At 48.9% G+C, this 15,336-nt stretch overlaps 1 protein-coding gene and 1 non-coding gene across 3 annotated transcripts in view; one reads left to right on the forward strand and one right to left on the reverse strand.

Moving 5' to 3' along the window:
• The first annotated feature begins 1,390 nt into the window (after window positions 1-1,390).
• TRNAF-GAA lies at window positions 1,391-1,463 on the forward strand. The gene has a single exon. It is a non-coding gene; the product is annotated as a tRNA-Phe (tRNA).
• An 8,500-nt stretch (window positions 1,464-9,963) lies between these two features.
• Window positions 9,964-15,336, reverse strand: part of LOC117870017 (zinc finger protein 154-like) — a 46,409-nt gene continuing 41,036 nt past the window's right edge. For both annotated transcript variants that reach the window (XM_034757185.1, XM_034757186.1), the window contains exon 6: window positions 9,964-10,507. In XM_034757185.1, the coding sequence (XP_034613076.1) occupies window positions 10,323-10,507 (185 nt within the window). In that variant the 3' untranslated portion in view covers window positions 9,964-10,322. The remainder of the gene's footprint in view (window positions 10,508-15,336) is intronic.

The following is a 15,336-nucleotide window of genomic DNA, read 5'->3' on the forward strand; positions in this document are numbered from 1 at the left end:
AGCTTTTAAAATGAGAATAAGAGAACAAACTAAACCAAAATCAAAGAAACTGCTATCCATCTCCCCACCACACACAGTTTGGGTTTGAATTTTTCTACTGAAATGTTGAGACAATAAAACTCACACTGCTATTGTCCAGAAAAGAAACCTAAACCTCCCATGCAGTACCTAGGACATCTATGTCTGAATCACCAAGGCTTCAGCTCCTTTGCTGAGATTTCCAGCTGCCCAATATTGCTGGTATTCCAGGGGAGCAATTCTTGACTCCTGTAAGCATTTATCTCAGCCCCGTTCTGTGCATCATGGATTTCTCTAGGAAAGGGCAGTGAATGGTTTTAGGTTCCAGTGATCCTCATTCAAATCAAACTAGAACCTAAGAATTCTTCCCCTTTCCCAGGTTGTCTGAGGGGAGACATTTAAAAGAGCTCTCTGAGCTATAGCACGTGGTTAAGTAAAGAGAAAAAGCCTTATATTCCCCCTCTGCTTTGGGTGCTAGGTTTACTCCTGAAGTCTCTGCCACCCACATAGTGACCTATAGCTCATCCCTAACCCTTGATGCTGCTCCTTTCTATAGAATGTGAAAGGAGCAAAGGCAGTGCAGGAGTCATCTCAGGATGCAGTTCTGAGGCTTTCAGAGAGACACATTGCCTGAGACGTCAGAGCGCTGTAAACCATGCAGCCACCCCCTCAATCAGGGGCCTGTTCCAGCCCTGAGTCTGGGCTACCTCCCACAGAGCAGGGTGCCCCCAGATTACAGCCTGAAAATAGGCATGTGAAACTAACTCCTGCTTTCACTGACAGGGCCTCCCCTAGACCAAGCGGCATCCCAGGCACGAAGTGTCTTTGGTGTCCCCCCTACCCCTGCTTCATATGTTAAACCATTGAATTCCTTGTTTTTTATTGCACTTATGCTCATTTCATGATTTTGATGCACAATTTGGATTCATGATTTTCTCTATCATATAAGACAATAAATTTTCATGATAGGATGTGTAAATCTGTATTTATTCATACCATATATAAGCAAATAAAAAAAATCATTTCCTTTAAGCATATAGAAACTTTTAATTTTAACAGTAACTGAAATGTACTAACATCTAGAAATGGAACTGTCACCAACACAGGGTGGGCCAGTATAAAATAATGCTTCAGTAAGAGACAGCGTTAAAATGTTAACCTTAGGCCTTTGTTCAGAGATCGCTCGTCTCACCTTTCCCCCATGAACTGAAGCACAGCATTAGAGAGATCCAAAGACTAGTTGATGACATTTTCAAGTGCTAAAATAGCAAGCGATGTCAGTCTTGCATTGTCCATTGTTGATTGGAGAGATGTTTTATTGAGAATATGCTTCAAGGTGACAAGCAGCAGGCGAAAAAAGCCCCCTACAAGTGCTGAAGTAGCTCAGTTGGGCAAGCATTAGACTGAAGCTCTAAATGTCCCTGGTTCAATCCCAGGCTTCAGCATGCTCTTTTGTCCCTCTTTCTGCAGTGGTGGGCTGTTTTCTGGAAACACAGCAGTGCCTTTACCCGATGCAAGTCCCTCATTTCAGGCTTTGCTATGGGAAAAGACAGCATTGGCTTCTGCACTCAGTTTGCCACCTGACCTTTCTTTCTTCTCTTGCTCTTTCTCAGCAAGGGGAAGAAAAAGAAGCTCCCCTTCAAGCTGGAGTCACAAGGGTGATGTGAGGATGACTTCCTGAGCCCTGACTACAGTCCTCTGCTCTTCCAGCTGACCTAGCGAAGGGCTGCTGCCACTTTCTCCAGGTTCACCCATTGGTGTCTGCCAGGGTAAGCACCACCAAAGTACATGGAACTTGAGTATGGGGCAGGGCAGCACACTGTGATGGAGTTTCTATAGTGTAGTGGTTACTACGTTTGCCTAACATGCAAAAGGACCTCAGCCCAAGAACAGGCAGAAACATGCTGGCTTCCTTTTCCCAGCTCCTCTTGCTGTCCAACAAGGCACTCCTCCTTCTGCCACTGGCCTGTCCCTGGAGTAACCCCAACCACTGCACAATAGAGGGTGGTGACATCAGTGGACAAAGTACCTTGGCATTAGCCTGGGGAAGCTAGAGGAATTAGTCGCCTTCTGAATGCTTGCGGCTTGGCCTCCTCTGCCCTTGGAGGCTGGCCTCCAAAGGCCAGCTCTTCCTGCTGGCCTCCTTTGTGTGACTTGCCAAAGGAGGAAGTAAGGCAGGAATGGGGCAAAAGAGGAAAGTCATGCTGAGGAAGGCACAGCAGTAGCTAAGTGCATCATTGAGGCTAAGTGGGGTTAGTAGAGCACCACCATTTGTTCTGCCAAAGCCTGGGGAGTTGCGGTTGGCTGCTGGGAAGTAGAATCCTGTGCCTGCCTCTTGGTATCCCAGGGATGGCTACTTGCAGCTCAGGAGAAGATGAAGCGGGGTTCTGGGTGGAAGGAAAAGACGCAATGGTGTGTCCTAGTGGGCTGCTTTTTGGCAAGATGGTTTTCCGTTTTAGGCTTGGGAGGAGCCTGTGAGCTGAAGGAATGATTCAGGCTGTCACTCAAGTGAAGAAGGGAGAAGATTTTTTTGACAGGGACGGCTGCCTCGTCTTAAGGGTGTTTGTCAGTCACCTTCTAATCTAGTGGGTGCTTGGTACATGCAGGCAGCCCCCACTCCTGGATCTCTCCCGAAGAAATAGAGTTTCTACACAAATACCAAAGCTTTTCATTGAAAGGAGGGAAAGGAAATGGCCACAAGATGGCATGAGGACATAAGGAATGTAACACAACCCCATTCTTAGGGGTAATACATTATTTTTTGTCAAGGTCCAAAATTGTTGGATAAGGTCAAGTCAAGGTTTAGACTCCAGCATAAATATTAATAAAAAATAAATATAATGATGATAATAATAAGTAAATAAAAAGATTTTGGGGTCCATTCAAACACGATTTGGCCCACCGTCTATTGATTGACCCGCATTGACTCTGAGAGGTGATTTATCTCCACTCTCTTGGATTTGAAGAGCTGGTTAGTGTTACCCTTGGTATCCCACCAGGCTGAAGAAGCCATGTTATCGATGGTGACACTAGGATTGAAGGATTATATCGTATTATAAAAACTGTAAATAAAGATGTCATCTGAATGTGAGCATTCTGTAACGAAGGCTGGTTCCCCCAGTTGAGTTCTGAATGCTCTGCTAGAAATGCCCCCTGGGACCTCGGCACTCCCCAGCAGGAGTGAAAGGAGAAACCCCCAGCACTGCACTTAGCTCCAGGCTGATTCATCAGGGGTGGGGGAATTGACTTCTTTGCTGCTGAGAAGGGAGCCAGGGCAGTTCTCTGGGAATGAGGGTGCCTAGCCTGACCCAGCTGCTTCATTCCCCCCCTCCCCCCCACCCTGGGGCCCTGCAGGCTTAGACTGTCCCTGAGGGCAGACAACTGCTCAGTGAGCTTTCGTGGTGCAGCTGGCAATGCAGGAATATCCCACTCTAAGGGCCTGCGTTCAGCCATCAGGAAAGGCAGCAGCTTTGCTCCCTTCTTCTAAACAGAACTCCAAGGCCGTGGTTCTCAGCCAGGGGTCCGGAGCCCCCTGGGGGGCAGTGAGCTGGTTTCGGCGGGGGGAGAAATATACCAGAAAACAGGGCCGGTGTTAGACTTGCTGGGGCTCAGGGCAGAAATTTGAAATCTGAGCCCTTCCACCTGGGACTGAAGCCAAAGCCTGTTAACTTCGTGGGGGGCCCCTGTGCTGTGCGGCCCTGCGCTATTGCTCTGCTGGCTACCCCCTAATGGCAGCCCTGGCTTTTAATCTACTGGACGTGCAGAAAAACAATTATTGTGGCACAGGTGGGCTGTGGAGGTTTTATACCATGTTGGGCGGGGGCCACAGAAAGAAAAAGGTTGGGAACCCCCTGCTCCAGGAAATCCCGGAGAATAAAGACTCAGTCCGACTCTGTGCTGCCAATTCTCATGATTTTGCCTTGAGTCTCATGAGACTTATTGTTTTCCTTAAAGCCCCAGCTCCTGGAGTCAAGTGGAGATGTGATGATTTCAGCCTTCGCTCCTAAAGACACAGTACATTTCTAGCCCTCGTGGCTGTGGAGAAAGATTCAAAATGTCCCTCCAGTGCGCCCTAAAGGCTCATCAAGCAGAAGGCAAATAAAAAGATCACCAAATCTATTATTTTTACACAGTCTCCTGATTTTAAAGCCAATCTCATGATTTTTTGGTGAGCCTGACTCAGGGTTTTTGAACGTTTGGGGTTGGCCGTTCTGCAGACTGAGAGCTGGGCACCCTCCTTCACACCCAGCGCACCCAGAATTTTCTAAAGCTTTAACTCTTTCTTCTCCTTCATGCCGCTCTAATGCAGCTGGGAATCCCCATTCCTAGACGTGCTTTTCCACAGACAGTGAATTCACTACAGGGCTGAGTCCCCTGCAGGGCTGTTCCGGGGGCTCCAGTCCCCCACCCCAGGACAGATGGGGCATTAACCTCACATCACCCCTTTGTGACTCCCAGGGACCCTGCAGGGACAGCAGCTGCGTGCTGGGCCCTAGGGCTCCCCAAAGCACCTGGGAGGAGGGGGCAGTTCAACTCCCTTGTCAGGGGGCTCCTGTTGCCAGGAGGTGACTATATCCTCACAGCCCCTCCCCTCACACTGATATCCCCATGGACCCTCCCTTTCACAGCCCCTCCCCCTCACAGTGACACCCCCATGGACCCTCCCCCTGACAGCCCCTCCCCCTCACACTGACACCCTCATGGACCCTCCCCCTCTCAGTCCCTCCTTCTCACACTGACACCCCTATGGACCCTCCCCCTCACACTGACACCCACATGGTCCCTCCCCCTCACAGCCCCTCCCTTCACACATACAGGGACATGTTTGCTGGAGTCTGACATTACAAACCCAGCGGTAAGATTTTATGGATGTGGAATTATCCCAACCACATATTAAACCCCCCCAAACCCCAGTGCAAGGACTCCCCAAGCTAGTCGAGTCCATACGTGAGTCACTCTTTTCATCACACCAGATGGCTCCCTTTGAGCAATGACCTTTTGAGGCCAACAAGAAACATTCTAGTTTGGGCTCATTCATGCACCACATTTACCAGTTGTCCTGGGCTCATTGCCTGCACGTCTGCTGGCTGTCAGGCGTGAGATCCTTTGACTCCGTGCCTCACCTACAATCCTGTTTCTCAAGATCAAACCCAAGACCAGAAACTTGCTGCAGCTTATGCAGCCCTGTAGAGCCTTCAGAAACACAAAGAGAAGATCCATAGGTGACCTTGGCAAACCCCGTAAGAACAGTCAGACTGGGTCAGACCAAAGGTCCATCTAGCCCAGTATCCTGTCCTCTGACAGTGGCCAATGCCAGATGCCCCAGAGGGAACTAACAAAACAGGCTTCCTGAGAGCATCTGCCCCTTCCACCACAAGAGCAAGCAGGCAGGTAAAAAGGGGGGGGGGGGAAGTCCCAGGAACCCTTCCTCTTTTTCTCCACAGCCACTGCCCATCAGCAGGATTCCTCCTCCTCCTCCTCCCTCCTGGGCCTCAGTGCGACTAAATCTCCGCACCTAGACAGCTGGTCCATCTGCAGCACCCCGATCCCCCATGCCTGAGCCTCCCTGCCAAAGTCCTGCACCTGGCTCCGTAGAATTATGGCAACTCGACTTCTTGTGCCCAGAGTGTCTTTGCCCCCTCAGTAGATGACCGGAGAAACAGTGTCCGTCTTTTCTAAAGGAGTGCTTGGAGAAGCTTTTCTCATGTGGCCTAATGGATAAGGTGCCTGACCTTGGATGAGGGGATTGAAGGTTCGAGTCCCTTTGCGGTTGTGCTTGTATGGTTTTCCCTTTGTACTGAAAGTCCTGCTCTCTTCTTGGCCGCTCAGGCCAATGCTCTGGCTTCAGTTAGAGCTCCGGGAAAGAGTTGGGGGTAGGACATCACAAAGGCGTGAGCCCCAGGTCTTCCAGTCTAGCCTTTACCATTCCTGACACACCAAAGGAAATGGGCGGGTGCCTGGGCTAGAGTGTAGAGCAGTTTCCCTCTCCCAAATGTGCACCTGTCCCTTTGCTTGAGGGGGCTTGCTAAATAGCACCTTTGGAGCCTGGGTGATTCACTGCTTCTCACCAGCTGGGGAAAAGCCTCTTAGGGAAAAATCTTCTGCCCCACTGCAAAAGTGAGCATCTTGAGTGAGAACAGTAAGAGGCCCCACCAGGGGGGATTGCCCTGCTTTCCTACAACATTCTGATGTTGTCCACAGAGTATCAGCAGCCACCCCACATGCTGGATGCTGGTCTTCAGGTGGCCTTCAGTGGGTGTTTGGCATGCCAGGGAGGAGGCTGGCCAGGTGTCTTTGTGGCAGTCAGCTGGCAATGCATAGGCCTGGTCCTCCTCACCCTGGGTTACTCTGTGGCTTGTAAGCCTGCCCTTGGAGCTGTCAGCACCAGTCACCTCTGCTCTAGGTGTCCAGAGGAGGAAAGGTCTGCTGGGCTCCAGCCTGGGACTCTTCGTCCCTCCTGCTTACCCCTGACTATGAAACCTGCCCCTGCCACTCCTTTCTTTAAGCACCATGTGGGCAAGAGGAAAAGTGTGGGCAGCAAGCACAAGGGCAAAACTTGCAGGCATCAGGTGAAGCAGCAAGAATCCCAAACATTGGGTCAAACCGCAGGACTGCCAGCATCAGTAGCCAGGGTGGCAAGTTCTAGAGGCCCAACCCACTGCGGCCATCCCGTCACACCATCCTGACCGAAGACCTGGCTCCAGTGGGCGTGAGTCACCCAGCAGGAGGGAAAAGACTCGCTCTTTCACAACAGGAGCCAGGGAAGTGAGCAATTTGAGCGCCAGGGCTTTGCTGCACCAAAGACAAGGTCCCACTGATATTTGAATTCAGATTGCAGGATTCAGAGTCCTGAGTGCTGACCGTTACACCATGGAACCAGCTTGTGCTGTTTTCTCTGGACATCTGTGACCCTCACGGGGCTGGCTTGTGTAAGGGGATTGTTGGCCCCTTACTAAAACTTAGTGGGTTTTTTTTGGTGGGCTAGTTCCCAGTATCAAAAGAAAGGGGAAAGGTCAATGAGAAATCAGGACCCTGAGACTGACAGTCCCCAGGGGCAATGGGGAGAGGCCAAAGCTCCAGCTCACCCTGAGAGACAGGGAAGGCAGTCACCAGGCCAGGGGGTCCCATCCTCCATGTGAGCTGGAACTACCTGGGCCAGAGTGAGGCCAAGCTAAGGAGAGAACAGGAGCTGAAGAAGAGCACCTGAGGCAGCGTGAGGACAGCGGTTCCATCACTGTCCACGTCCCACCCAGGCACATTCTCCACCTGGGAGCAGATCCCCAGGGACAGTGAGACCTGCTGCTCCCGGAGCCTTTGGGCGGAGTCTCTGTCCTGCCCGCCCAGCGCTGGCCCCAGGGTCTCTCTGGCCCCTGGTGCCTGCAGCTCCGGGCCAGGGGCAGCAAAGCCTGGGACTAGGTCCAGCTGGAAAAAGTCCCCACCTCGGATGGGCACAGGAAGTACTTCAGTGAAAGTCTGTCCCTGGACCAGCTGTGCTGGGGCTGCAGCAGCAGCCCAGAGCTCAGCCCCGGCTCCTAGCTCACATTGGAGGCAGCATCACCAGCAGTGTCTCATACCTTACAACGCCCTGCCTCCGGGATCTGCCCCACAGCTCTTTTCCTGCCTTCCTTCCTACCAGCCCCCGGCTACCCACTGCTCTGGCCCCTTCCTGGCTCCTTCAAGCCCAACCGGGCTGCAGCTGCCACACTCACCGGGCCAGGGACTTTCTGAGGTGGGAACTAGCCCCATCTTTGCTCCTCCTTCTGCCTCTGTGTGTCCCAGAGCCACTGCAGGGACTGACCCGTACCCAGGCTCTCGCTCCTATTAGCACTCGCATGGGCCAATCCAGCTACAGGAGAGTGAGCGCCCCTGGGAGCAAGGAAGTGACCAAGTCTCCCTGTCAGGGGGTGGGGGGAGGGGAAGAAAGGGAAAGTGTAGAGAGAGACCAAAAGGGGATAAGGAGAAATAAGTGGGGAAAGCAGAGCACAGCTCTTTTCTACTGCATCACCCCTGAGTAGATTGCTCCTGAGCTCTGGGTAAATATCCCCCAGTGTCCAGGGTCTCCCAGATCCCCCTGCCTCCCAAGGGAATGCACATAGGGGTCGCCTTTCTGCCAGGCATGATTACAAGGAGCTGAAGGTGTCACCTTCATGCCATGATTGGAGAAAGACAGCAAACCTTGGGCACATGCATCTGTATTTACAGTCCAGTGTGACAATCCCTGCTCCAGGAGGTGTTTGTTCTCTACCCTGCTGGATGGGCACAAAATGGGGCAGCAAAAGGCTTGTATCAGTTTTTGGTGCTGCACATTCCTTAACTTAGAACAGTAATGAAATGAAGAAAATGGAGATTGAATTAAAAGGAAATATACAAATAAAAGTTCCAGCCCCGGTTGCTTATTGAAAGAAATGACTCAATATCCCAGTTACATGTTTTATTAACATGAACAAATAAATCTAAGTGGACACATCACTAAGGCTAAATGACTATAGACACCACTCAGCTAAGGGTTAAATAATACAGTGATAAAGTTCAGGTCAAATCAGTAAATCAATGAGTTAACATGGATATTGCATTGGTTTGACTAAATTGATGACTTGATTCCATCAGATTAATACAGCAGAAAATCAACCCTTATAAATCCTAAAAGAGCAACCCAAGAAGGCAGGTGCATATTTAGTGATGCCAAAACCCCAATCAGAGATTTTTACCCAGGCAGTGCAACCCAGCTTTACCCAGCTGAATATTTCAATACCAAAACCAAATTATTGCTTACATTTAGCCCACAACCTCAAAGCCAACTACAGTTTTCTCCTTAGATTTCACTATTGTGTAGCTAATACTTCTCCTGTCCTCTCTCCCCAAATCACATACAGACCTTAGAGAGACATTAGTAAAAGAAGTTGAAACAGCTCTCGCTGAACAATACATATCTGACAGCTCAATTCCTTGCAATGTTTCCATAGGTGAGGAGCATGCATTTAGTCATTTCATAGGGCGCAGTTTTAAGGCTATTAAGATTTGGGGAAGTATTCTTCCTAACATCTTCCCTTGGTAGATTTCAGAGGTGTACGTACACACACACACACACACACACACACACACACACACACACACACACACACTGTTACACCCCAATCTAATAGAAAGGCTGGGATGTCTCCAAGTTCATAAAAAGAAATAGACACAAAATAGAAAAAGGAACAAAACATTTCTAAGATTATAAGGGGTTGGATTTCTGCGCCTCTCGGTCTTTGGATTCATGTGAGGTAGGAACTGTAGCTGCAGTTTAGGAACCAGGTAATGGCATAGATGGTCCAGCACTTTGGGCTAGTAGGGTTTTGTTGACATTGTGCTTCATTCCCCAGAGGGGATCAGTCCTGGGATCCTGGCAGTCTGTCTCTCTGAGGCTATGTCTACACTGGCAGAGTTACAGCACTGGGAGTTCAGTGCCGCTCAGAGAGTGCTGAAGGGAAACCGCTATTGTGTGTTCACACTGTCAGCTGCCTGCGCATTAGCATGTTCACACTTGCGGCACTTGCAGCGATGTTCACAGCAGTACACTCTGGGCAGCTATCACACTGAGTATTGCTTCCTCTTCTGCCGCTAAGAGTTGTGGGAAGGCAGAGGGAGTCGCGGGGCATCCTGGGTCCTGTCCCAATGCCCCGTGAGGCATTGCTTCGCATCCCAGCAATCCCTGTGCTTCCGTCCACATTTGGCACCATCTTTCAATGGTTGGTGTACTGCGCATTCTGCCTCTTTGTGCTTTAGGAATGGATCCTGCACTGTTAGCCAATATGCTACACGTCACGAGTGGCAGTGGAGTTGTTCCTTAAACTACAAAGGCAGATGAGTTCGACATTGATCTCACCATGCGTAGTAGCTATGACAAGAGATTGCTTGTGGCATTCACGGAGGTGCTGACCACAGTTGAACACCGCTTTTGGGTTTGGGAAACAAGCACTGAGTGGTGGGATCACATCGTCATGCACATCTGGGATGACGAGCAGTGGCTGCAGAGCTTTCAGATGAGGAAAGCCACAGTCCTCCATCTAGCCCAGTGAGCTGCCTGAGAGTGACCAGTACCAGAGGGAATGAACAGAACAGGCTTGTTGACCTGCAAGGTGAGGGTCTTTCACCCTTACCTTTAACTTTATTGTTGTCGATTCCTAATTATCCTATTTTACTACCCCTCCCCCAAGGTCTCAGGACAAATCAGGTGTGAGCCACTCCTTTGATACAGATGTGTCCCAATCCAGCTGAATTGAGGCAGACTTTGGGCCAATATCAGTTTGGAAAAGGCCCGCTTAACCCAGCAGGTTTCTCAAAGTATCTCTTGCTGTGAACCGCATGTAGTGTGGATGTGTGAACCCCAAAAATATCAAACATGAAAGAAACACAAGGCCAGTTCTGAGGAGGTTTTCAAAGCCAGGCCTGAGGGTTAAACAGATGTGCTCAAAAGGAAAAGGGGTCTCAGCACCTATAAAAATAACTGGTTGCAAAAACAAAAATTACATTAAAAAAACAACAACCCAGAAAAACTACCATCACACATCCATCACCATTTTAGATTTTGACATCTCCTGCCTGATGTGACATCTTTGCTTTGCAAACAAGAGACCTGGAGAACTCTGTGGCAGCTACCCTCTAACTGGGTAAAAGGTTCCAAATCCTGTCTCAAGTAATTTTCCTCTTAACAAAAGATTTAAAATTTATCAAAATAAATTCCATTTTAAATAGAAATAATTACAGTCTCTACTGGGTCTCTATTCTCCTACATGCTATTTCTCTCACATATTCCCCCACTCTAATTCCTTTGGAATGAGGCTTTAATTTCAGGATTAGCCACCATTTCCTATATAGTAGGACAGGGCAGGGAGAGAACTAGAAGAAAACCTGAATTACATTGTAACACTGAAAGTTATCACATAATCAGCCTCTTACATTACACTAATTAACTTCATGTTTAATTTCATTGTCACTGGTAACAACTTATTCAACAATTACAAAATATAAACCTATAGGGCAGTTTTCTCTTGATTCCAATTTCCACCCAATGAGCTTTGTGTGAAGTCACATTCTACAATAACCTAGGAGCCTTCCATTTCTGTGAGTTCATTTTTCCCTGGGTCTTCTCCCATAAGTGTGGGTAGAAGGGGTCTCACACTATGTGGGAAGGCTGCATCATGAGAAAAAACACCTTTTTGTGCTCTATTTTCACACTTGCTAATCTTTCAAAGTAGCAACAGGAGAAGTAATACACATGCATTAGACTTAATAGCAAATCTAAGAGACCAAACCACAGACTCTGGACTCAGCATTCACGTATCCTGCAGTCTGAGCTTGGAATCTGATACATTCCCTTATTGGCTACCATCATTTGCCCAGCATGGAAGTGCTTCTTGTCCAACAAGGCAGCCAGATTGGGACCCAGAGGCATGGAATGGTTCTGAAGGAATCAGCTATTGCCTGGGAGTTTGCCTGGGGGGAGTTTCCTCAGAGTGTTTTTGCCTTTCAGGCTTCTGTGAGAAGTAAATACAACATCTGAGGACGCTTTTAGAAGGAAGACATGGATACTGAGCAATCAGCTGTTGTGACCTGCACAGGATGTGCCATGTTTATCTTTCTCCCAAAGGACAGAAGTGACTTTAGCTCTACAAAGTGCAAACTGGTCTCCATATTAAAGGACTAGAGATGCAAGTATCAACTTTGTGTTGCATCAGAGAAAATGAAGACTTTCTGGACAGAAGTCAGCGTTTGGTTCTGGAGGCACAACATGCCAAAGAATCAGAGAGGGCAGGGCAGAACAGGGAAGAAAACAGGCACCATGTGACTTCCAGAAGAAGAATGAGGAGAACCCATGTACCCCCAATGCAGATAGAGGTACAAAGCCATTTTCAGGTTCTCTGCACAGGTTCTACTGCGGAGAATGATTTGGAAGAGCAATCTAGGGATCAGAAGGAGACCCCCATCGACCAGAAGGCATGAGATGCATTGTCCTAGGGATGGGGGTTCCACGACCACCACTCCCAAGAGAAGGAGATGGGTGGTGCTGGTCGGGGACTCCCTCCTAAGGGGGACGGAGTCATCCATCTGCTGACCAGACAGAGACTCGAGAAGTGTGCTGCTTGCCTGGAGCTACAATTCAGGATGTGATGGAGTGTCTGCCGAGACTGATCAAGCCTTGGGACTGCTAGCCCTTCCTACTTCTCCATGTGGGTACCAATGATACTGCCAAGAATGACCTTGAGTGGGTCACTGCAGACTACTTGGCTCTGGGAAGAAGGATAAAGGAGTTTGAGGTGAAAATCGTGTACTCATTCATCCTCCCTGTTGAAGGAAAAGGCCCAGGTAGGAACCGTCGAATTGTGAGGGTAAATGCGTGGTTATGCTGCTGGCCTTGGAGAGAGGGCTTTGGATTCATCGACAATGGCATGTTCCAGGAAGAAGGATTGCTAGAAAGAGACAGGATCCACCTAACGAAGAGAGGGAAGAGTATCTTCACAGGCAGCCTTGCTAACCTAGTGAGGAGGGCTTTAAAGTAGGTTCGCCTGGGGATGGTGACCTAAGTCCTGAGGTAAGTGGGGAAGTGGGATATCGGGAGGAAACACAAGGAGGATGCAATGGGGGGGGGCTTCCTGATTCATACTGAGAAAGCAGGGCAATCGGCTAGTTTTCTTAGGTGCATGTAAATAAACACAAGAAGCCTTGGAAACAAGCAGGAAGAATTGGAAGTCCTGGCACAGTCAAAGAACTATGATGTGACTGGAATATCAGAGATTTTGTGGGGCAGTTCACATGACTGGAGAAGTGACATGGATTGGTATAAACTGTTCAGGAAGGACAGGCAGGCGAGGAAAGATGGAGGAGTTCCACTGTATGTAAGAGAGTGGTATGATTGCTCAGAGCTCCAGTATGAAACTGGAGAAAAGCCAGTTGAGAGTCCTTGGGTTAAGTTTAGAAGTGAGAGCAACACGGGTGATGTCGTGGTGGTTGTGTGCTATAGACCACCGGACCAGGAGGATGAGGTAGATGAGGCTTTCTTCGGACAACTAACAGAAGTTTCCAGATCACAGGCCCTGGTTCTCATGGGGCACTTCAATCACCCTGACATCTGCTGGGAGAGCAATGCAGCAGTGCACAAACAATCTAGACAGTTTTTGGAGAGTGTTGGGGATAACTTCCTGGTGCAAATGCTGGAGAAACCAACCAGGAGCCATTCTCCTCTTGACCTGCTGCTCACAAACAGGGAAGTATTGGTAGGGGAAGTAGAAGTGGGTGGCAACCTGGGCAGCAGTGACCATGAGATGGTTGAGTTCAGGATCCTCACAAAAGGAAGAAAGGAGAGTAGCAAAATATGGACCCTGGACTTCAGAAAAGCAAACTTTGACTCCCTTAGGGAACGGATGGGAAGGATCCCCTGGGAGGCTAAGATAAGGGGGAAAGGTGTCCAGGAAAGCTGGCTGTATTTTAAAGAAAACTTATTAAGGGCACAGGAACAAACCATCCCGATGTGCAGAAAGAATAGCAAATATGGCAGGCGACTAGCTTGTCTTATCAGTGAAATGTTCGTTGAGCTTAAACACAAAAAGGAACCTTACAAGAAGTGGAAACTTGGTCAGATGACTAGGGAGGAGTTTAAAAATATTGCTCGAGCATGCAAGGGTGTAATCAGGAAGGCCAAAACACAACTGGAGTTGCAGCTAGCAATGGATGTGAAGGGTAACATGAAGGGTTTCTACAGGTATGTTAATAATAAGAAAAAGGTCAGGGAAAATGTGGGACCCTTAATGAATGGGGGAGGCAACCTAGAGACAGATGATGTGGAAAAAGCTGAAGTACTCAATGCTTTTTTTGCCTCGGTCTTCACAGACAAAGTCAGCTCCCACACTGCTGTCCTGGGCAACACAGTATGGGGAGGAGGTGAGCAGCCCTCAGTGGTGAAAGAACAGGTTAAGGACTATTTAGAAAAGCTGGACATGCACAAGTCCATGGGTCCTAATCTAATGCATCTGAGGATGCTGAGGGAATTGGCTGATGTGATTGCAGAGCCATTGGCCATTATCTTTGAAAACTCGTGGTGATCAGAGGAGGTCCAGGATGACTGGAAAAAGGCAAATATAATTCCAATCTTTAAAAAAGGGAAGGAGAACCCAGGGAACTACAGACCAGTCAGCCTCACCTCAGTCCCTGGAAAAATCATGGAGCAGGTCCTCAAGGAAAACATTTTGAAGCACTTGGAGGAGAGGAAGGTGATCAGGAACAGTCAACATGGATTCACCAAGGGCAAGTCATGCCTGACCAACCTCTTTGCCTACTTTGATGAGAGAACTGGCTTTGGGGATATGGGGAAAGCAGTGGATGTGATATATTTTGAGTTTAGCAAAGCTTCTGATATGGGCTCCCACAGTATTCTTATCAGCAAGTTAAAAAAGTACAGATTGGATGAATGGACTATAAGGTGGATAGAAAGCTGGTTAGATTGTCAGACTTAACGGGTAGTGACTAATGATTCAATGTCTATTTGGCAGCCAGTATTAAGCGGAGTGCCCAAGGGGTCAGTCCTGGGGTCGGTTTTGTTCAACATATTTATTAATGATCTGGATGATGGGATAGATTGCACCCTCAGCAAGTTCGCAGATTACACTAAACTGGGGTGAGAGGCAGATACGCTGGAAGGTAGGCATAGGGTCCAGAGTGACCTAGATAAATTAGTGGATTGGGCCAAAAGAAAGCTGTTGAGGTTCAACAAGGACAAGTGCAGAGTTCTGCACTTAGGAGGGAAGAATCCCATGCACCGCCACAGGGTGGGAACCGACTGGCTAAGCAGCAATTCTTCAGAAAAGGACCTGGGGATTATAGTGGATGAGAAGCTGGATATGAGTCAGCAGTGTGCCTTTGATGCCAAGAAGGCTAATGGCATATTGGGCTGCATTAGTAGGAGCATTGCTAGCAGATCGAGGGAAGTTATTATTGCCCTCTATACGGCACTGGTGAAGCCACATCTGGAGTATTGTGTCCAGTTTTGGGGCCCCCACTAAAGAAAGGATGTGGAGAATTCGAGAAAGTCCAGCAGAGGGCAACAAAAATGATTAGGGAGCTGGGGCACATGAATGATGAGGAGAGGCTGAAGGAACTGGGCTTGTTTAGTCTGCAGAAGAGAAGAGTGGGGGGGGGGATTTGATAGCAGCCCTCAAGTGCCTGAAGGGGGGTTCCAGAGAGGATGGAGCTCAGCTGTTCTCACTGGTGGCAGATGACAGAACAACAGGCAATGGTCTCAAGTTGCAGCGGGGGAGGTCTAGGTTGGATATTAGGAAACCC

Source organism: Trachemys scripta, chromosome 25, assembly GCF_013100865.1.
Source record: "Trachemys scripta elegans isolate TJP31775 chromosome 25, CAS_Tse_1.0, whole genome shotgun sequence".
Lineage (NCBI taxonomy): Eukaryota > Metazoa > Chordata > Testudines > Emydidae > Trachemys > Trachemys scripta.